General features: G+C 64.6%; 1 protein-coding gene across 1 annotated transcript in view; it reads right to left on the bottom strand.

Moving 5' to 3' along the window:
- ABHD2 (abhydrolase domain containing 2) overlaps positions 1-20,660 on the bottom strand; it is a 46,907-nt gene that overhangs the window by 16,796 nt on the left and 9,451 nt on the right. The window contains exons 2-3 of the mRNA XM_004692983.2: positions 12,372-12,470; positions 10,549-10,748 (exon numbers count right to left, since the gene is read on the bottom strand). Of these exons, the coding sequence (XP_004693040.1) occupies positions 10,549-10,742 (194 nt within the window). The 5' untranslated portion in view covers positions 10,743-10,748; positions 12,372-12,470. The remainder of the gene's footprint in view (positions 1-10,548; positions 10,749-12,371; positions 12,471-20,660) is intronic.

Here is a 20,660-nt window from a genome sequence, read left to right as displayed (position 1 = left end):
AGCCGCCCTTTGTGAGGACGAACGACTCCGGCCTTCGCAGGAAGAGCAACACCCACAAAGCAGGTAATTGGGGACGCCGGGGCGCAGGCACCCCGGGGCGCTGGCTTCCTTCCGTGACTTCGGTTCTCCTGAAGCCCGACCACGGTGCAGGCGGAGACACACGTCCTGGTCAGCGCCGCGCCGCGCCGATTGTCCCCCCGCCCGGCTGCTGGCCGCGCCCGCCAAGTCACAGGCCAGGGCCGTTCCGAGATGCATCCAGGCCCCCTCCTCTTCGGCGGCTCCGTGGGTGCACACAAGTTCGAGGGGAGAGGTGCTGCTGCTCCAGCAAGCTGGGTCCCCCGCGGCTTCCTCTTGGGGGTGGGCGGGTATTTCAGGACCCAGAACACGGAGCCACGCACCAGCCGAGCACCCCAGGGGAGAGACGTGGTGTCCGGAGACCACTGCGGGGACGAGTGACAAGGGGGGCTTGTGACCAGGCCGCTGGCCAGGCCCTGTGCTCGGGAAGCGGACACGGGGTGGGGCGGGGCTTCAGGCTACCGAGTCGGGCCCGTAACTGGCGAGAAGCAAGAAAGCAACCCCACGGGGCGCAGTCGCTCCTGGAGGGACATGGAAGAAAGTCTGTTTCGTGTACAAATTAAAACCGGAACGGGCTGAGGTTGGAACCACCGGGGGGGACGTTCCACACGGGTCTTCGGGCCGGGTCCGGAATGCGGTGTCGTCTAGGGACGCGACGGCAGGCGGAATCACAGGTCCCTGGGCTTTGCCCAGACGCCCCACACGGGGCTGCCACGCGCTCACCCTGAGGCCCGGTCCTCGGCCACCGCTTGTCAGGTCCTGGATCTCAGCGACAGCCCGCGGGCCCCGCCCCTGCTCCTCTCCGGCCCACCTACTCGGGCAACCACCTGCCCCCCCGCAGGGGCCAGGCCAGGTCTCCGTCCTGCCACACCCTGGTGCTCGCCATCCCCAGGCCTGAGCCCACACACCTGAGCCTCACCACCCTGCACCTCTAGCCTGTACCCTAGCTCTGCCTGCAGAAATAAATGACTCTTTTGGAAAAGGATGTACCACGGAACCAAACGGGCTCAGGGGAATACAATCCGACAGATGCTTCCCAAAGAAAACAAATGAAAACTTCGGCATCTAAATCGCTGATGAAAACGGCCGGCTCCAGCACGAGCTTGGGCTCGGCCTCTGCTCAGTCCCCACCCGCCAGGAGGGAGCTGAGCACAGTCCGGAGTGGGCTGGGGGAGGCCGTAGGGGAGGGCCGCCCAGGCCACCCCGGCATGGGGCACCGCTCGTGCCAAGTGTGCGCCCGTCCTGCCCAGGCTGCGCCTCGGAAAGTGGGCGGCTGCCTCCCAGGAAGATCTTGGGGGACTAGGCAAAGGGCACAGAGTGGCCGCCGCTCAGAGCACTCAGGGGCGAAAGCCGGGGCGACGCAGAGGGCAGGAAGCCGGCGGCGGTGGGGCGCCGGCTGGCCGGTGTCTGCGCCCTGGGCAGCTCTGAGGCTCGACGGCCCTGCCCCGACCCGCCCCGGCACAGCCTGTCAAAGCGGTTTCGCGCGAGGCCTTTCTGCCTGCCTACGCGACACTTCAGGCCCATTCTTCAAAGAATAAAATCCCGACGCAAATGGGAAAGAGGAAAGGCCGGGTGGGGGCGCCCAGGAGTCGCGGCCATCTTGCTTCGCCCCAGCACGCAGTGGGAGGGCTCCCGAGGTCCCGGAGATGCCGCACGCAGAGCTCCTCGCCCGAGACCTTCCTGTCCACGGCGGCCCGGGGTCCTCGCCCACGCCGGGCGGCAGTCGTCCGGGCCTGGGTTACCCTTGGCGCCGTCCACACGGCGATGAAGTGGCCGAGGGCGCCTTCTGAGTCCCGGCCCCGCAGGGCGGCGCGGCAGGGAGGAGCAAACAGCCCTTGCGGTGAGGCCCGGCCGCCCGGGGAGCGAGGGCAGGAGGCAGCACCCCCGCACCCCCGTCCCCGGTGGCGACAGCCCGGTCGTGTCCTAGCACTGTGGATTTATTGACCTGCTTTGAACACAGATGAGGTGTAAAGAAATACAAGTGCCATTTTATTTCTCTGTAGCACCTCCGTGTTTTGCTAAGTCCTTTTTGCTCACGACCTCATTGGCCTTGGAGGACAAGTTCATGAAGCGGGCAGAGGTTGTCAACCCGTTTCCCACGGGGCTTCTGGGCCCGGGGTCATGGCTGGTGCTCAGCGCGAGTCACTGGCTAATCATGCGCAGAGCTGAGCCTGCAGGCGGGGCCCTGGCCACTGGGTGCTTGCTTGGACGACACCCCGGCGTTCTGTGGACAGATGCTTTCATTCCAGAGACTTCTAGGGCTGTTAGTCATTCCTTTAAACTCAGAGTGACCTAGAACCACTGGAAGTGGGGCCAGGCATATCTTAAATCGTTGACAGCCTGGCACTCACACACACCTCCTGGTGTCAGTGTTTTCAAAGCTGCTGCCAACTTGGGCCTTCTCGATGCCGGGAGGCGTGGCGCTTCCCCCAGGGGTGGAACGCCCTTAGTGAGGGCCCAGGGACCAGTGGTCAAGCCGGAGGCGGGCTGTACAGACTCAGGCTGAGTTTGGGGGTCCATAATGGCCAAGCTAACAAGGGCCCTGGCAAGCGGGGGTCACCCGGAGTGCCCCCTCCTCCACTTTAATGCTCCCCTCCTCACAGCTCCCCTATGCTTGGTCCTCAGGGGAGCGGGGAGACTCACTGCCTGCTCCCCCAGCCACGCTCAGGGAGGAGCTTGCGTCTCGGCCCAGGCAGCTGCACGCAGGGTCGGGTGGCCGGCCCGGGCTGCGTTAGACGTGGGTGCGGGGGTGTTGAGGTCGGGACTGCGGTGTGACACAGAACAATACGCATTGCCGGACAAGGTCAGGGCTGGGTCCTTCAATGTGCGGCTGCGGTCAGAGACTCACGGGGAGGCCCAGGCTGGGTGAGGCGCCTGCTCACCTGCACGGGGCTGCCGCGGTGAGGGGAGCGGCTGCCGAAGGCCTCACAGGCGACGTGGGCGAGTGAGTGACAGGGCGGTGGGCGCTCACCTGTGCTTCTTGCCGGTTCCTGGGGCCGAGAGCTGAATCTGCCTAAGCGTGACACACTGCCAGCGTATTCTAGAAAGAATGTCAGGGAGTGCTGAAACACAGTAAAGGATCCCCTGAGTCGGACACCACGGCCCTGGACAGGAGGAACGCCCAGACAGCGATGCCCCCGAAGATGCCATCAGGCAGCCACAGGAACCCGCATCCTCGAGACGTGATGGCGTCCGCAAGCGGCCAGCTGCCTACTCAAGGGTCCGTGACAGGACTCGTTAGCAAGTCCTGTTGACAGGACTCGGCTCAGAGACAACCTCGGCGCCCGGACGGAGGCGTGACGAAGGCCACAGTACACGACGGCAAACGGCCCAGCTGTAAGAAAGACCAGCGCGTCTCCGGCAGCAGGCAGCTGTTACTGGAGGGCGGTGGCGAGAAAGACGCGTCCGGACGCCCTCGGGCATAAGGGGCGCACGGGAAGACGGCGGGGGCGCAGGCCAGAGGCAACCAAAACGCACCCCCACAGCCTCACGAAGACTCAACGCTGCCTTGACTCGACGGCTTTCCCGGCTGAGAACTGCGGCTCCCCTCCCGAGGGCGGTCCGTCCGGGGCGTTACTCTGAACACTCACACTCGATTCCTTCGAGGACGAGGCCAGAACGTCGGTGAAAGCATACTCGGTCTGCAAGGTAGCCTTCTCCGTGTGCGCTCCTGCGTTCACGGAGCGGGGGGGAGAGGGGGAGCAGGGAGGGGCAGGAGCCTTCAGAGCCCGGGGGCGCTCTGAGCCCCTCATCCCGGACCCGATGACCAGACCCTCTACGGGCCGCCGCGCCCCTTCAGCGTGGCCCCTGTGGCCGCCGCCCCGGCTGACCTGAGGCAGCAGGACACCATCCCGGACCCGATGACCAGACCCTCTACGGGCCGCCGCGCCCCTTCAGCGTGGCCCCTGTGGCCGCCGCCCCGGCTGACCTGAGGCAGCAGGACACCAGCAGGCCTTCTCGAGCCCCCTGTGCTGGGCTCAACCCCGGACGCAGCCCCCCGCTCACAGGGCCAGACGTGGCCCAGACCACGTCACGCCTGTCCTGCTGGGGAGGGGGCTCGGGGAGCCATCTGGGCCTCTGGTCTTGAAGGGCCCGCGGCACACCAGCCTCCGGGGGCCCGCGCACACTTCCCGCACCTGCCGCCCAGCCCGGCCCTCCGCTGCTTGCTCTGTCCGGAACCGCAGGACTGCAAGCAGACCCGACGCACAGGACTGTTGCTTCCTGAAGGGATCAAGGTGGCCCCAGGAAGTGGAGGACACCATCATCTGCTCCTGCCTGCAGGACCGAGGCCACCGGATGCCCTGGTCCACCCCCGGTGCTCCCGTTTCCAGAAAGCCACTCAGAGAAACACACACTTGGCTCAGAGGGAAAATACACTCAACTCTGAAGTGCAAAGAAACCAGTGAACCCCTGAGCGCTGCGGTTACTGTCGCGTGGCCACTCCCGTCGCTCTGGCCACCAGCCGCAGTGAGGCGTCGGGGAGCCACGCCGTCAGCCTGCAGCGCTCGACCTGTGAGGACAGCGGGCTCTCCCGCCTGGAGCTGCCGAGGCGTCCGCGGCTGTCCCCGAGCAGCGGCACCCAGGCACCGTCCCGCAGAGACGGCCATGGGCGTGACGTGGTCTGGGCCACGTCTGGCCCTGTGAGCTGGGGGCTGCGTCCGGGGTTGAGCCCAGCACAGGGGGCTCGAGAAGGCCTGCTGGTGTCCTGCTGCCTCAGGTCAGCCGGGGCGATGGCCACAGGGGCCACGTTGAAGGGGCGCGGCGGCCCGTAGAGGGTCTGGGCCTGGGGCCCGCCGGGATGCCGCCCCTCCGAAGGGACAGACACCCACCAGGAGAGAGCCCCGTGGCCCCGACTGGCGGGCATGTGTGGGGTCAGCCTGACAGCGCCCAGGGCCCCTCCACCCAGGGCGAGGAGCGGGGCTGGAGAGGCTCTCGGGGCTTGCTGCTCTTCCTAGGGGGACACTGGCCCCCTACTCGAGCTCCTGGCCCCACCACGGGGCCCTGGGGGACCGGCTCCCAAGGCCGACACTCCTGCCTTTCCTAGCCAGGCAGGGAATAGCCTACCGACAGCAAGAGGGCAAAGATGGGCTCCCGACAGTTTGATAAAGCGCGCTGCTTTCGTCAGGAGCCATATTTATCATCAGGATGGGCCCGCACTCAAGCCGGACTCGCCGCCGGGGCCTTCTCTGCTCCAGAAGGGGGAAGGGAGCAAGAAGGCTCTCGAGAGCTCAAGGACCTGACCAGGAGACCCCGCGCCCGACTCGGTCGCGCACAGCGATTACCCCAAGGGCCGGTCAGCCGCACCATGAAAGCAACCAGGATTTTCACATGAGGCATTAACTATGCAGTCGAATGTTCATTGGAAAAACCAGCTGCTCCAGCCAGGGAAACCGAGAAAGAGTGCAGGTGCCGCCTGCCACCCAGCTGTGCACCGTAGAATGTTAAAGGACCCGCAGCTTGGCCCGTGGAACGCCTCGTACCCCCAGGGGAGCATGCCCAGGCACCCAGGGTGCTCAGCAGAGGGCAAGGTGGGGCTCCCAAGGCGGGGTACAGTGGCTGCTCCCTAATGTGCTGGACGAGGGAAGGGCAGCCGTGGGCCAGGGCTGAGGGGCCGTGTCTCCCGGCAGGACAAAGTGCGGAGGGTCGAAGATTTCAGGTAGAAATTGGAGCTATGCAGGGATTGGGGTGAAGTACGCCTTTTCCCTTTTTCTTAACTCTACAGTGAAGGGGCCCCCTGTCTAGAAAATTGAAACCCCAGGAGCTGGGGGCTTCCCTGATGGAGCAGGGGTTAAAGTCTCAGCACTATCAAGGAACCACTAGCGCCAGCCACTGCAGCATGAGTTTGAGTCCAGCCCCGGCCAGGGAGTGGCCCACGGGGCTCAGCAGACCCCCGTTTCCCACTGCTCCCCTCAGCAGTGTGTTTCAGTGGATCTGCCTATTCTTCTCCCCCTCTATCTCTGGAGAGTCCACTCACTGCCCCCCCACCTCTGGTCAGCACCCCAGATCTTGTAGCCATAAATAAATAAACCTTAAATAAAAATAAGTCTCTTTAAAGAAGAAGAGGAAGAAGAAGAAGCAGCAGCCCCAGGAGCTATGGGAAAATTTGACTATGCCAACGTTAAAAACTCCTGCATGGGCAACAGCTTCACAGGCAAAGTCAAAGGAAATAATGAGCGGGGATTTGCAACCCCTTCCACAGAGGGCTCATTTCCCTAGGAGACAGACAGCTCTCCAGATGATCAAGGAAAACAGCTCTCCAGATGATCAGGGACAATGAGAAAGTGGGCAGCTCAGAGAAGAGGAAATAAAAATAGATCGTAAGTGCAAAAGGATGCACAGCCTCTTTCATAAGAGAAATGCAACTTGAACCACACTGAGAAGACACTTGAGTCTACCAGACTGGCAAATGTGGACGAGCAGGGAACCTCTTCTGTGGGGACGGTTTGGGGAAACAGATGGGCGCCTGTGGCGAGGGGCCGGGCCAGTCGGCGGCGGCCCACACTGGCGTCCGGCGCTCCGACAGGCGCGCGTCGCGGCTCAGCGGGTCGCCAGCGGCAGGCCGACACCCGGGAATCCCCCGGGGGGGGGGGGTCCGCTCTTCTCCCGGGCCGGGGGAGCGTCTCCCACCCACACTTTGCCAAGAAAAGCGGGGGCGGAAGAATACGTGGAAACGGCTACCTGTGAGCAGCGTGACCCCCAGGAGGGGCCGCTCTTGGCTGTGCAGTGCGGGCGGGCCTGCCCTTGCTTACGCGCACGCACAGCCTCCGGCTTGCTACATGTCTAGAAAAATAAGAAAGTGGACACACTGGTTGAAGGAGCTGGATGATGCCGGGGGTCTTTTTACAGCGGGTACCTGTGGGTGTTATATATATATATATATTATATATATAAAACAGTTTATTTTTACATATTTTTGTGCCTTTTTTCATCTCAGTTGCCATCCCCGGGGGCTTCCCATCACCAGATCACCCTGTGCCATCAGCACAGTCCCGTGCACTCCCTCCCCCCGTTGTCTCTGATCCCACTCCGCGCTCCTCCCCCACCAAATGTCTCTGGTCTATAGCTGTTCATCATTATCATTATTTTCTCGCCTGGCCCGTTATATTCCTGCTGTGAGAATAGCTGGCTTGTCTCACTAAGCACGGTCCCTTCCAGCTCCAGCCATGTTGCTGCAAAAGGCGAGTGTTTACTTTTGGTGGCTGAGTAATATGCCATCGTGTCTATGCACCACCTTTTAACCCAGGCATCCACTTCGGGCATCTGGGCTGCTTCCATGTCTTTCCAACTGTAAATAAAGCAGCAATAAACATGGGGGTGCAGGTATCGTTTCAGTCAGGGTTTTTGTGTCTTTTGGGCAGATCCCTAGGAGTGGGGTTGCTGTGTCGTAGGGAAGCTCCGTGTGCAGCAGTTTGAGGAACCCCCAGTCTTGCACAGAGGTTGTAGTGCCTGTGCTTTAAACATAGTCATAAGCTAGAAAGGCGCAGGGGCGTTCAGGTATCCCCCTGACGTGGGAACAAGGCGGGGGGCTCCCGTCCCCAGCAGGGAGACGCGCACGGCCCAGGCCCCAGGTGCCAAGACGCGCAAAGGGGCCGCTCTGTGAGACAGCTGGGGGAGCCCTCGAAACGCGCCTCTTCTCTTGCGCGTGGCAGAGAAAGACGTTTCCTCCGGCTGTCGACAGCCACTTCGCCGAAGCTCACGGCGCCCCAGGACCCGACCCGTCCTCACAAGAGAGCATCACAGAACCGAACCGAGAAGGTGAGGGCTGGAAGTTCTGCTTGAGCCAGCCCAGCTCTCCTCACACATGCAGGGCAGACGCCAGGACCGCGGCGGTGCCACCGCGTAGACGTGATCAACCGTGAACGACACGCGGCTTCCAGACCGGGGGGCGGGTGGACACCCAGGCACCTCTTAATTTTATTTCTGAGCAGTTAGAAGCAGCTAGAAGAAACCAGAAATTTAAAAGCACCCATGGCCTCACACCCCCACAAACTGTCTTACCTAATTCCCTTGTCCTCTGTCTGTGAGCATCGACAGCATAATAATGAGGGTTACTGGCATCTAGATACCGTTCCGTGTTCTGCCTTTTCCACTTACTCCTTTTTAAAGCAGTTATCATACACAGTTCTGGAAGACCGCACAGCACTCCAACCTCTTTTTTGGCTTCCGCTGAGACAGCAAGCGCTTATGTGGCACCTTTATGAGACGTAGCCTGGCACTGTGGGTCAGCCCTTCCCTCCACCACACAAGGCGCCCCGCGAGCCACCGACACCTCCGATTCCACGCGGGAGGCCTCCCTCTCCCAACGGTGCCCTGACCACCCCCCAGACCCAGGGTGTGGGCCTCTTGTTCCCTGCATGGTGGCAGGGAGCTGGCGTGGAGACCAGGCCAGCGGGCAGAGGGCAGGGACCGTGGGGCTGTGAGGTCAGAGCAAAGTGACCACGCGGGAAAAGGCCTCACGCCCAGCAGGCTGGCTGGACCGGGCAAAGGGGAGGACGGGGGTAGAGCGTGCCGGCTTACCCGGCTCTTCTCGCTCACCTCGCTCACCGGCCCACCAGCCACACTAGGATCAGCCCCCCTCCAAACTCCGCTGTCACTTTCTGGATTTCTCTTTGCACCACGCCATCACCTGGGCTTCCTCCAAAAGCACCCAGAAACATCGGTGCACACTGACCCTGGGCTGAGGTGCAGCCTTGGCGAAGGCAGGCAAAGTCAGGGAAGTCGCCAGGGCTCTCGGGGAACACATGCGCCACGCGCACCCCCCCCCCCCCCCCGCGGCTTGGTGGCAGGCAGAGGGATGCAGGAGGAGCAGAGTCAGAGGAGGGCGGGGGCGGGGCGTGTCCTTCTGGACAAAAAAGGAGGGATGAGTGAGAGGAAGGGGCGCACCCTGGGCAGGCTGGAAGGGCAGGTGGCCAAATGCCAGCTGCTGGACTTAAAAAGACAGTCTCCGTTCACTTATTCACGGGAAGACGCTTCCTTTGCTGAAGTGCCGAGGGAGGCAACTCCGCGCTGGACAGTCACCTGGCTGTGTTAAGAAAACACTGGGCAATCTGGAAGCACACGTAAGGCACGCGGGCGCGCCCTCAGGGAGGAGCGGGCTCCCTGCCAACTCTGCTCGAGAGGCGAGGCGCGTCAGCCTTGCCCACAGGCCCCGGGCGGGGCCCAGCAGGGGGTGCCAGGGCCGCGCCCACACCACTCTCCCAAACCGACAGCAGCTTTTCTGGGGTCACAGCTGCCCCATCGCAACTCCGAGGAAGCAGCATGAAACAGCCCCACCGCCAGCGGCAGCTCCCCGCAGCCAGACAACCAAACCACAGACACCCGGCAGCGGCAGGCGCCCCAGTCCCGCGCGCTGCTGCGGGAGACGCTTGCCCAGGGACAGCGGCCCACCTGCCCGAGGCCCCGGCCCCGCCTCCCCACGCAGGCGTCAGTGCCTCGAAGCCGAGCTGCCCTGAAGATGCCAACAGGGAACACCTGACAACGCGGCTCTTGGCAACAGCGACGGAGATCCCTTGGCTTGGTCAGAGCGGGGCCCTGCCGCTTCTCAGCCGGCGGGCGGAGGCTGCGCGGACGCCCATTGTGCCCTGCTCACCGAGGGCCGCGCTGAGGGGCCTGCCCACGGCAACAAAGCGTGTTTTGTTCCGTGCGCTGGGCCAGAAGAGGCACCGAGCCAGCTCTTTGCCCCGTGCCTTAGTTTAAGTGGAATGCGGATGCCAGAAAGGTCCTCTCTTGGCCAGGGAGCCTGGGGGACACAATGGCCGAGCGTTGTCCGTGCGCCCCGGGCAGGGGCACAGCACAGCCGAGCCCGCCCTGGCGTGACCTGGGGGCGTGGGGGGGCCAGTGAGCGGGGCCTCGGAGAGCGAGCCCCTGCGCCGCCGCCGGCATCGCCCCCGGGTGTCAGCGCGTCCGTGACCCGAATCCCACCCCCTTGGCAGCCCCGGCGCAGCACCCCTGTCGGCAGCTGGGAGGGAGGCAGACCCCCACAGGCGCTCGGCCGCGTCGCCTTTACGCTCGGGGGCCTCGGAATCAGGGCCCGCCGCTTACGGAGCTGCCCGGTAATTCACGTTTTCCGGGGATTTTTCCTTAACTTTTGCTGAGAGAGAAGGATGTTTCATGGTGTGGCCAACGATTCTCTCTCCCTCATTTCACATGAGGGCCAGAATGTCTCCCTGCCCCCGGGGCCCTCCTGAGAGTGCAACAGAGCGTTAACTAAAGGGCGACACCGCTCGCCACGATTCTGGATCTCCCCAGGAATGCCCTCACCCTGCACCATGGCCGGGGCCGGGAGGGGAGATCCGGGCCCCAGAGGTCTGATTCTGGCTCCTCCCTGGCAGGCGCCCGACGCCAGACCTGACAAGGTGTGGCCATGGTGACCGGTGACCCTGCGTGCCAGGGAAGCCGCGGACACCACGCGAGGCCCTCTGAACCCCGGCCGGCGTGACGCCGAGGTGGCCCACGGCGCCCTGGGGCACTCACTCTTTGGTCAGAAGAGGACAGGACTTGAGCAGGAAGCGCGAGAGCCCCGAGTCCTGGAAGTAGAGGTCGGGCGGGGCCGTGGGGCTCTTCAGGTTCAAGCACCGGACGATCACGTAGAGGGCGGCGGCCACCGCTGCCAGCTTCACCCCGTCGAACACGGCCGGCAGCTCGGGGGTCTCCAGCATGGCGTTCATCTTGATCTGGGGAGCAGAGGCACAGGTCAGGGTGGGGAGCCCAGTGAGAAGGCGCGGGACCGCGGAGACGTCACCGTCAGGCTGTGCCCAGGCGGCGCCTGACAGCGCCCTTGGGGCTGACAGGCCTCCAGCACACCGTCCTGACACCGGGGCCGGTTAGCGGGCGCACCGTTTGCTTCCTTTCGGCCGGGCGGCCATTTCTAAAGACAAGTCCACTGGAAAGCGCTGACAGTGCCCAGTCTGAAATGGCAGGTGTGGGCGAGGCCCGCTCGCCAGCCCCGCGAGCAGCGGACACGAGTCTGTACCAGCTGCAGCCGGTGTCCCCAGGCGCGACTGTGCTATTTGCACAAGGCGAGGCGATAAAGCAGCCTGACCGCTGGACCATCTGTTCCCGGCGGCCACCCCCAGGGGCTGGGCACGAGGGGAGGCGCCTTGTGGCGGGGCTGTCAGGCAGTGTGGCATGGGGCGTGGCCAGCCCCACCCTCGTCCCTGCTGAGGCACCCGGGGCGTCCACGGTGGGGCTAGAAGCGGACCACTGTCAACCTCTAGGCCAAGTAGGAAATGAAACGCGTGGCTCTCTCCCGGCCTCGCCGGAACACAGCCCACACACCCACCCCTCCAGACACACAGCCAAACCCAATGGCAACAAAAATCCAGCCCTTTCCTTGCAGCGAGGCAGAACATCAACCGTTACCTTAAAAATCAGGAGACCGCAGCAAACAAAAAGGAGAGAGCGGCAGTTCCCAGCCGAGGTAGCTATGGCAACAGCCTCCAGGGAGGGCTTCGGGCCCGCTGGACTCGGCCGCACGAGCGCGCCAGGGCCAAGGAGCAGCAAAAGGCAGGACAAGAACACCCTGCGGAGCCTGTGCCGTGCATGGACCGGGCTGGCCGGGCCGGAGAGGGCTCAGGAGCCCTGGGCTGCCATCCGGGCGGCACGGCCAACGGGGCCAGGTGCAGGGCGACGGCCTGCGGCGGCCCGCGCGTGAGGAAGGGCGAGGGCCCACGCTCCCGACCAGCCTGCCAGCATTTAAAACAAACTCAAGGGGCGTGTCCAGGGTCAGCGTGTTCTTCCAGCTGCACCCACCTTTGAACTTCTTTACGAGCTCACAGTTCCCTTAAAACCAAACTTCGGGGGCCAAGTCCCCTCACTCCTGGGCCTTATCCCCTCGTGCTGGCCTCATAGCAAGGTTTCTTCCCTGGGGACCCATGGGGGTCTGGGCTCCAGGACCCCCTGAGATGTGAGACCAAAGTCTGTGTGTACATGAGCTTTCTGGGGGCATGGGGTGGGGGTTCACCAGACTCCAAGAGTTCTGGGCCCCGAGAAGGCTGGTTTGGTCCGGGGCTCTCGACCCTCTCCTGAGCCAGCCCTCTGCCTGTGCCAGCCAAGGGCCCAGGTGAGCGGCCCTCCACGGGGCTGTGAGGACTCGCAAGTGAGGCGCCGAACACACGCCCTGGCAGGAATGCCAGGGCTTCTCTGACAAGGTGCCGGCGACCCGGAGCGGAGGCCCCAGTGGCCTGGCTCTGCCCAGTTTCCTGGCTGGTTCAGTGAGATTTGCCGCGCTGGGAAGACTAAGTCCGCCCCCCCGCGCCCACCCTCTGCTCACGGCACCGGGCGAGGGCCACACGCACCCGTCTCTCTGTTCCTCAGCTGCGGAATGACGTCCCTCGGCGAGGCAGCTGTGCAGCGGGCCGGGCAGCTCGGGTCTCTCACTCAGGTTAACCTGAAAGCTGAAAGAGCACACGACTTAGAGGACGAGCAGGAGCCCCTCGCACCCCCGGGGAAGGCAGGCTCTGGCACTCAGCCACCCGAGCGCCACCTCTCGGTGGCGGAACAAGCCGGTGGGGGGCTGGGTTGGGGGGCTGCAGCCAGGGGCCGGGCCGGCGCGGGTCTCCAGTCATGTCCTGGCTGTGCTCAGAGCGTGGCCAAAGCAGGCAGCTGACCCTTGACTTTGATGCAGTCTTGAGAAGCCCCAGACCGGCGTGTCCCGCCCCTCCCCCCCCCCACCAACCTGCAGTGACAGGAACAAGAGGACGCCAAAGGAAGGGGCCACGCGCCACTCCGGAAACAGAACAGGACCGAACGCCACAGGGCGCAGCCTGGCTGTGGGGGCACCTGGAGCTACAGGGGCTCACCCCAAGATAGGGACCAGTGCCAGACCCCTGAGCCCAAGATCTAAAGCAGCAGAAGAAGGAAAACAGATAACGCCGGGGTGGGGCCAGCCTGTCTGGCCGCCTGGGGCTCCGCCCAGGGCGCCCTGGACAGCGTCCCCTTGCCCGGCACTGTCATGACGTCGATGAGGAAAACCAGCTTGGCCTGCGTCAGGCAACCCCGTCATCCGAGACTGGCCCACGCTTGGGTGTTGCGTGGGCAGTTTGCAGGAGCCGTGGCTGGTGAGGGCTGCTGTCCACGCACTCGGGCCACACACCCCGAGGCAAGGCTACTGAGACAGCATTTTACTGATGTGGCGTCGGCTGAGCGCATGACACAGGCCTCAGAGTCTGCACTGCAATTCCACACTCACCCCCAAGCAGGTATGTTCACCTGCTGGTCACCTGCCTGACCGGTGAGGAGGCTCAAGCGCAGAGGCGAGGGACTTGCCCCGGGTCACAGAGCCAGCAGGCCCAGGGAGCAGGCCCTCCGCCGCCCCCACCCTCAGCTGCTTGAGGGAAGGGAATGTAGAGAGGAAGGAGCAGGCAGGCAAGAAAACAGGGTGCAGAAAACACAGAGGCAACCCTAGAAGCCACCGCAGGCGGGACTCCACAAAACAATCCACAGAGAAGACGAAAGCCGGGAAGGGGGTGGAAGGGGCCAGGGGAGGGACTGGCAAACCTGGGCAGTTCCGGACTGTCAGGCTTCTCCACCGCTGGAGCCGCCCCGCCCAGAAGCCTGTGCTGCTGAGGCGGGGCCACGGGGCAAAGTCAGGGCCACATCACGAGCCCGCAGGCTGGCCGGCCCGGCGGGGCAGGGAGCTGGGGGCAGCGCTGCCCTAGCAGGCCGGTCACAAATGCCGGCACTCCCTGCCAGCTTAGAAACACCACAGATTTCAGGATGCCCACGCTCCCAGCACTGCCTCGCAGCCAGCCCCCCCTCCCCGCCCACAAGTCCCGTGGAAAGCCTGAATGGTCCTGGGGGGCGCCCGCATACGCACGCCTTGGAGAAACCTGTGCAAGGCCTGTTCTGGTGTCCAGTGTCCGGGAGCCCACTGTCAGGACGCCTGGCAGCCAGCCCACAGGGAGCAGGGAGGCAGAGGGCAAGCCTGGGGACTGTCACTCACGGCTATTTACAGTGGCCCTCCCGCCCCCCACATGTGGGCGGGGGCTCGCTCCACAGGACCTGGGGCCGAATCCCACGGACAAGGGGGAAACGCGGCCACTTCTGTCCAGTTTCTTTTCCCGCGCGGCAGACACCTGGGAAAGTGCCCTGTGGAACACTGAGCACCCCGCCGCCCCGCGGGTGGCTGACAGCTGGCCGTGAACGACGGCTTCTCTGCCCCGGGCCCTCCCTGAATCTCGGGCTGCAGACAAGGCTGCAGACAAGGCTGCCAGGGCCGTGTGCCAGGAGGCGACTCCGGGAGCCAGGGGAAGAGGGCGCAGGGCAGCGGCGGACGCCCGGGCTCCCTGACCACGGCACGGGCCGCAGCGTCAGCAGGAGACGCTGCGTGTGGACGCCATAACGACCCCAAATACTTACTTTGGGAGTAAAAGCTTTCAGAGAGCAACTTAATTTCAAAGAAGAAATTAAGAAACCCGACAGGGGCCGCCCCGGGGCGCAGGGTTAACGCGCGGCACCATGACACTGTCGGCAGCCGCTGCAGCACGAGTCCATCCCCGCCAGGGAGTGACCCCAGGGCGCGGCAGACCCCGCCTGTCTCCCCGCGGCCCCCTCAGCAGAACTCTGTCTCTGGGGAGTCCTCTCACCCCCCACACTCTGGCCTGCGCCCCAGCTCTTGTATGCGTACTAAATAAATCTTAAAAAAGAAAGCCCGAGCAAGGAGAATGTCCAGGGCCGCACGCACAGCGGCCCTGTGCCGGCCGAGCCCGGAGCCCACCTGAGCTGTGTGGCCGCGTGTGGGCAGCGGGCGGTCAGGCATGAGGCTCCCGGCTGAGCCCACGCGTCCCGGTGTCGCCCAGCGGGCAGGGCAGGTCCTCGGGGCTTGTCTGCATGGGATTATTTTACAAGACGCTGCGAGACTTTATGTAAGGGGAGTGACATGTGAGTGACATGACAGGCGACGTCCTCCTACCACATTTTTTAATAGCAAGTGCAGTAGAGAATTAACTTTCTCAACCCCTGGAAATTGCCAAGGGTTTAAGACTGAATTCAGCTCAGTGCGGGCGACCCTAGGAGGGGTTTGGGGTCAAGGCCTGACCCGGGGTTTGCCCCTCAGAGCCCCCAGGGCATGGCGTACCACGTGTCCCGGGTCCCCGCTGGCCGTGGGCAGGTGTGCCCCGACCGTCTGGCACTGTGCCACGCCAGCGTGGAATTCAGTAGGAACCCCACTTTAACTGGGGGCGAAAAGGAGCTGATGTTAAGCCACACATACTTCAGGGACATGGGGCCAGAGACGGGGGGCTGCGTGGGACTTGGGGGCAGGGGGATCTGGGGCCGGGCCTCGGTGAGGACAGGGCTGAGGCGTGGAGGGGGTGCGGGGGTGCGCGCGTGCGCACGGCCAGAGGCAACTGGCGATTCCGATCAGAGCTCCGGTTCCTCTTCATCTCGCTGCACTGAACCTTCCGGTGCTTGTTCTCAGGTTCTCCCGGCCACACGATACTCTGAATCTGTCCTGGACATCACAGACTCCCTGTGTGATCGTGGGCGCCTCTCCTGTTAGTGGGCGGGGGCAGTACAGCTAGCGCGACCCCCCAGCAGTGCAGGTGGGGAAAGCCACACAGAGCAGGCCGGGGCGTGGGGGCCGAAGGAAGAAGCCCTCCCATCCCGTCCAGCCCCGGCGCTGGCCATTCGCCGGGCCTGGCCCGCCTGCCCTCACTCAGCTCCTTCGGTCCCCCCTGCCCCCACTCCCTGCTCCCACCACCTACTTTTGACCAGAAAACAAAAGGCGTCAGAACAGCCGCGAACACGATCGGGAAGGAAAGAGGGAAAGTGTGTGGACAAGGAAGCTGCCTCCGGCCGCACGCACAGCGGCCCTGCGCCGGCCGAGCCCGGAGCCCACCTGAGCTGTGTGACCGCGTGTGGGCAGCCGGGCCGGCCAGGCACGAGGCTCCCGGCTGAGCCCACGCGTCCCGTCTCGGCCGTTCCCAGAGCGGGACACCGGGGCGGGCGAGTCTCCGCACCAACTGAGGACCGAAGGGCTGGCGGGGAGGGGTCCGCGGTGCCAGCTGCTTCCCACTGCTCGCCCAGGCCCCCCTCAGGGTCAGCAGGGTCCCGTCCAGCTGGTGACCTTGAACAAGCCCCCGAACCTTTCTGGGCCCAGAGATCCGGAAGATTAGAAGTAATGTTGCCAGGTCTGTTGCGGCTGAGAATGCCTGAGCTCCTTGGGGCAGGGCGGCAGGTCTCAGGCTGTGAGGAGAGCACGGCCCCGCCTGCTGCCCTGTCCCGGCCGAGAGAACCTCAGATTCGCAGGAACTGGCCCCCGGGAGCTGGTGCGGCCTTCACGTCAGCCGGGTGGCGATTCGGCCTGTTTGCCGCTCGCTGCGTCCGAGGCTCCCCGCGCAGGCCGAGGGCGGCGCCTGGCGAGGCGGCTCGCTGGCCAGAGGGAACCGGCTACCGGGGAAGGAAGAGAAACCGAGCGGGATGCACACGCCAGCGGGTGGACTCGCGTCCCGGAGACCTGAGGAGGGCCCTGTTTGGAAAGACTCTCGATGCAGAGGCCGCCGGCTGGCCACGGACGCCCGTCCCAGACTGCTGTTCTCAGGAGGGTGACTGGGACACACAGAGGAGGCCACCTGGAGGGGCAGCGGGCTAGAGCCAGCCGTCCATGCCAGTGGGCGCCAGCACCCTCCCCGGGGCCTGGGGCGGCCGCCCTGCCACACCGGGACTTCAGCCTCCAGAACCACGAGAGAACAGGCCTCCCGCCACCCCGTCTTAGCGGCTGGAGAGACCCTCCCCTCCTCCTCTGACACAGGCCGGGGTCACCAGCCCGTCCTGGCCCTGCAGCGCCTGGCCCCAGGGCGCCAGGCCACACGCGGGTCTGGACACACTCTGCGCCCTGACCTCTGCCTCTGTGACTCAGGGGCCAGGCATGTTTTCCTGTCCGGTTAGTGTCACAAAGTGAGGGGCCCAGACACAGAGGTATTTGTGGGGGTGGGGGTGGGGATGGGGCGCTCAACCGCCCAAACCCCAAAGGACTCTACGAGCAAAGTCAGCTGCGACACAGGCCCTGTGGCAAACTCAGGCCAATGAAGCAACTCTGAAAGAGGGCTCTCTTCCCGGCCCAGTATGGCGGGGGAGGGGGCTTTGTTTAAGTTCAGGCCCTGGAGTGAGAGTCCAGGTCAGATTCTGGCCCCACCTGTTCCGGGGTGCCTTGGCCAAGTTTCCTAATCCTTCTGCTTGTGCAATGCAAACATGCACTGGCCTGGGGCCTGGGGGCTTCTGCAATGCAAGCACCCTCTGGCCTCGGGGCGTGGGGCTCCGCATGCCAACTCCACCACCTCCCCAGCCTCAGTGCCTCCTGCTGGGCACCCCTACCCCAGAGACCCACAGCCCCCAGTGACGCCGAGGCCCCCCAACAACACAACTAGGCCTCCTCGGCAGGTTGAAAACTACTCCCAGGACACGCGGCTCCCAAGGCGGGACCACGTGACCGCCCGCAGCAAGCCCGACAGTCCCAGCAAGCGGGCTGGTTTCTGAGCCACAAAGGCAGGCAGTGGGGCCCTCTCCCCAGGGTCGGGGGGCTTCCCTCAGAAGGACTCCTGGAAGGGCTCCTGGTTCCCACGCCTGCCCACTTCCTGCTGGGAGAACCAGCAACCCTCCGCGGATGTCAAGCCCTAGGCCGGCACGGGCCAGAGGGCCATGGCCTGCCCACAGAGCAGGCCCCCCATGCCACCCCAATCTGTCAGCCCTTGGTTGCCAACCAAGTTAAGGGGAGTCAGCACCATGCAGGACGGCCTGGGGCGGGGCCACTCAGCCCAAGATGCCATGCTGCCAGAGATGCGCCCTCCAGCCGGCGTCTCCGCCCACGCTGCTTTGCCCTAAGTCACAGGCACTGCACTGGGGTGGGGTGGGGTGGGGGTTGGGGGGCTGGCCGGTTCCGGAGGGCCTGGGAGGGCCTGGGAGGGCCTGAGAGCTGTGTGCCCCTGGTGCCTCAGGCCAGCCCAGCCCAGCTCACCTCACAGGGAGGCGTCAATTCCTGGGCGGGGCTGGGTTGGGGGGTCCCAGAACGGCCTCTCAGCATTGCCAGGCCTTACTGGTGTCCGGGGACAGAGCTGCTGGATGAGCCTTCAGGGTAATGGGGTTTGGGAACCCCTCTCACCAACGCGACCTGGAGCCCAAGCCCGATGGGGGAGCCGGCAGTGACAGGGCCAGCGAGTCCTGTTTACCAGAGGCACCAAGAGATGCTCGTCCATCCATTCGTCCACCCAGTCAGAACATGATGCGCGAAGCCCCAGGCCCCCCGGGGTAGCTGGCGGCGGGGCGGGGCTGCCCGGGATGGGGCATCCGGGCGGGTGCTGGGAAGGGGCGGGGGAAGGCAGCCAGGAAGGAGAGGGCCCACCAGATGCACGGACTGAGCAGGCCGCAGAGCGTGGCGGAGGGAAGGGCAGGCTTGACAGATAATAAAATACATTCGTGCCCACTTGGCTCTCCGCTGCAGCCGGAGGGAGACCTGAAGCTGCGTTTTGTGCAAGCTCCCTCCTGGGACCACTGCTCTCCTTAACCCTCTTCGTAGAGCCATCCGGGCACACAGCCAACCTGCTGAAAGTTCAGAGGGTCCTTCCAGTGCCCAGCGAGGAGCGTTATCCATGAGAGAAAATGGGAACCTCACATTTAAATGTCAGGAATGGCTACTAACCCACAAGCTTCCACAAAAGAAAGTCACTACACTAAGAATAGCTGGACTGAGTCACCAGCGAGGCAGGCACACTCAACTGAGCGCTCATACGAGTCCATCCCGCAGTCACAGAGGAAACGGCCTCGCCCATCCCAACACCCTGCGGGAAGAGTAGAAGGCTCCGCCGAGGACAGGTGGGCACGGCTGCAGGGGAGGCGTCAGCACACGGCTCTGCCCACCACCACGCAGAGGCCACTCAGCCTGAGGACAGGCCACCGGCCACAAGCCAGGCGTTTCCTCTGTGGAGAGCCCAGCATTTTCTAAGAGAACAGCCGCCTCCTTGGAGAGATCTGCTGGCTCTCAACACTGGATTAAAGAGCTTATACTATCGTTATATTCTGTGATGCCAAAGCACAGTCTCAGTCAGAGGGCAACAAACCCAGCAGCCCGGCGTACCGGGTTTTTAAGAGCAGGTTCTGACTGAGGGCCGGCTTCGCCAGGTAACTGCTCAAGACGCTTCCGGGGCATGTGGGGGACGGGCTCCGCCCAGTCTCCGGGTCTGCAAACAAGCTTCCTGAGGCACGGCGGGGGTGAGGTGGGAGGCAGGCTCAGGGCTGGCCCAGCCCTGGCTGGCACTGGCCGGCGGAACTCACCAAGACAAAGCCGGCTCACCCAGAGCTGCAGCAGAGAAGGGCTGGCAGCCTGCCTCAGCTAGCGAGAAAATAAAAAACGCCCGCCGGAGTCCCCGCTGCCGAGCCCTCCGCCCCCCAAGGCCAGCTCGGGGCTGGCGACCCGTTCCTAGGCCTGCTCGGGCCCGCAGGGGGGGCGTCAGAGGCCGCGCCAGGCTCCACCAGGCGCTCAGGAAGTGTGAGGGGAGAGCAGGCCAAGCCCCTCGCCCCTGCCTAGGGGACAGATGCCCCCTCAGGCTGGGCAGGGCTGCGTTATCCCTCGGGCTCTCAGCTCCGGGCACCCTGAAGCGGGAACTGGCTGGCTGGGGGGCAGCAGCGCCCCCGGGCCTGGCCACCAGACCCTTGAGCCCAGGTCTAGAACGCAGGAGAGGCTCCGGGCTCCGCGCCCCTCCGAGGCCCAGAGAAGGTTCCGGCTCACGGAAGCCACCCTGTGCCGCCTGTGGGGCCTGGGAAGGCATGCTCGTGTCGGAGCAGGACATACGGGGTGCTGCGGCTCGCCACGCAGGCTGGGGTCACGGGCCCCCCCCGGAAGGCAGCGCCGCCGCAGGCCCCTCTCGGGCCGGTCTGTGCACGCGCTGGGCTGGCATGGAGGAGCAGCTGTGCGTCACCCATGGGTGTCAGGTCAGCCCACTGACCGCACTGGGGAGCCCCCGCCAGCCTCTGCTGCGGGGTCCTGCCGAGCCTGAGGCCCCGCCCGTCCCTGGTCTCAGCCCAGTGGAAGGACCCCCACGCCAGATGCTGGACTCCCCATTCGTGTTCCCCCTCTGCTTCCAGGGGCTCCGGGCTCCTCGCCCCTCTGAGCGTGCTGTGCCCTGCAGCCCGGCACGGTTACTTGCTGTCGGGGACCCCGAGCCCTGAGTCGGGTTCTGCAAAGCGAACCCCGCGAATTAGCCGAGAACTGAACGTTGGCTTCTGCACTTCACAGCGGGGAAGGGCGGAACCGGACAGCGTGTGGAAAAGAAGGTGAGCGAAATGCCGGAGTTGACAAGAGCCTCGTGATCACAAAGTACCCTCAGATACACTCACATCTGCCAGCAGAAGGCTTGCAGCTCTTCTGAGGATGGCTGACTTGGTAAATATTTGAAGATCAGAAAAACGCTGGCTTTGAAGCAACCGCTCGGGGATCCGGACACAGGGGCGCGGGGGCCGCCCCGGCCGCTGGGGCCTGGCTCCGGGAGGCCTCGGAGCACACGGAGAGCCGGAGAAAGAAAATCCCCACGCCGTGAGCCGGAGGCAGCGGCCCCGGGCTGGGCGCAAGTCTGGCAGGGTCACGCCGCCCCTGC

The sequence above is a fragment of the Condylura cristata genome, unplaced genomic scaffold, assembly GCF_000260355.1.
Source record: "Condylura cristata isolate star-nosed mole 26May11 unplaced genomic scaffold, ConCri1.0 scaffold00035, whole genome shotgun sequence".
In the NCBI taxonomy this organism is placed as follows: domain Eukaryota; kingdom Metazoa; phylum Chordata; class Mammalia; order Eulipotyphla; family Talpidae; genus Condylura; species Condylura cristata.
The sequence above is the reverse complement of the archived record's forward strand: the minus strand, read 5'-3'. Positions and strand labels throughout refer to the sequence as shown.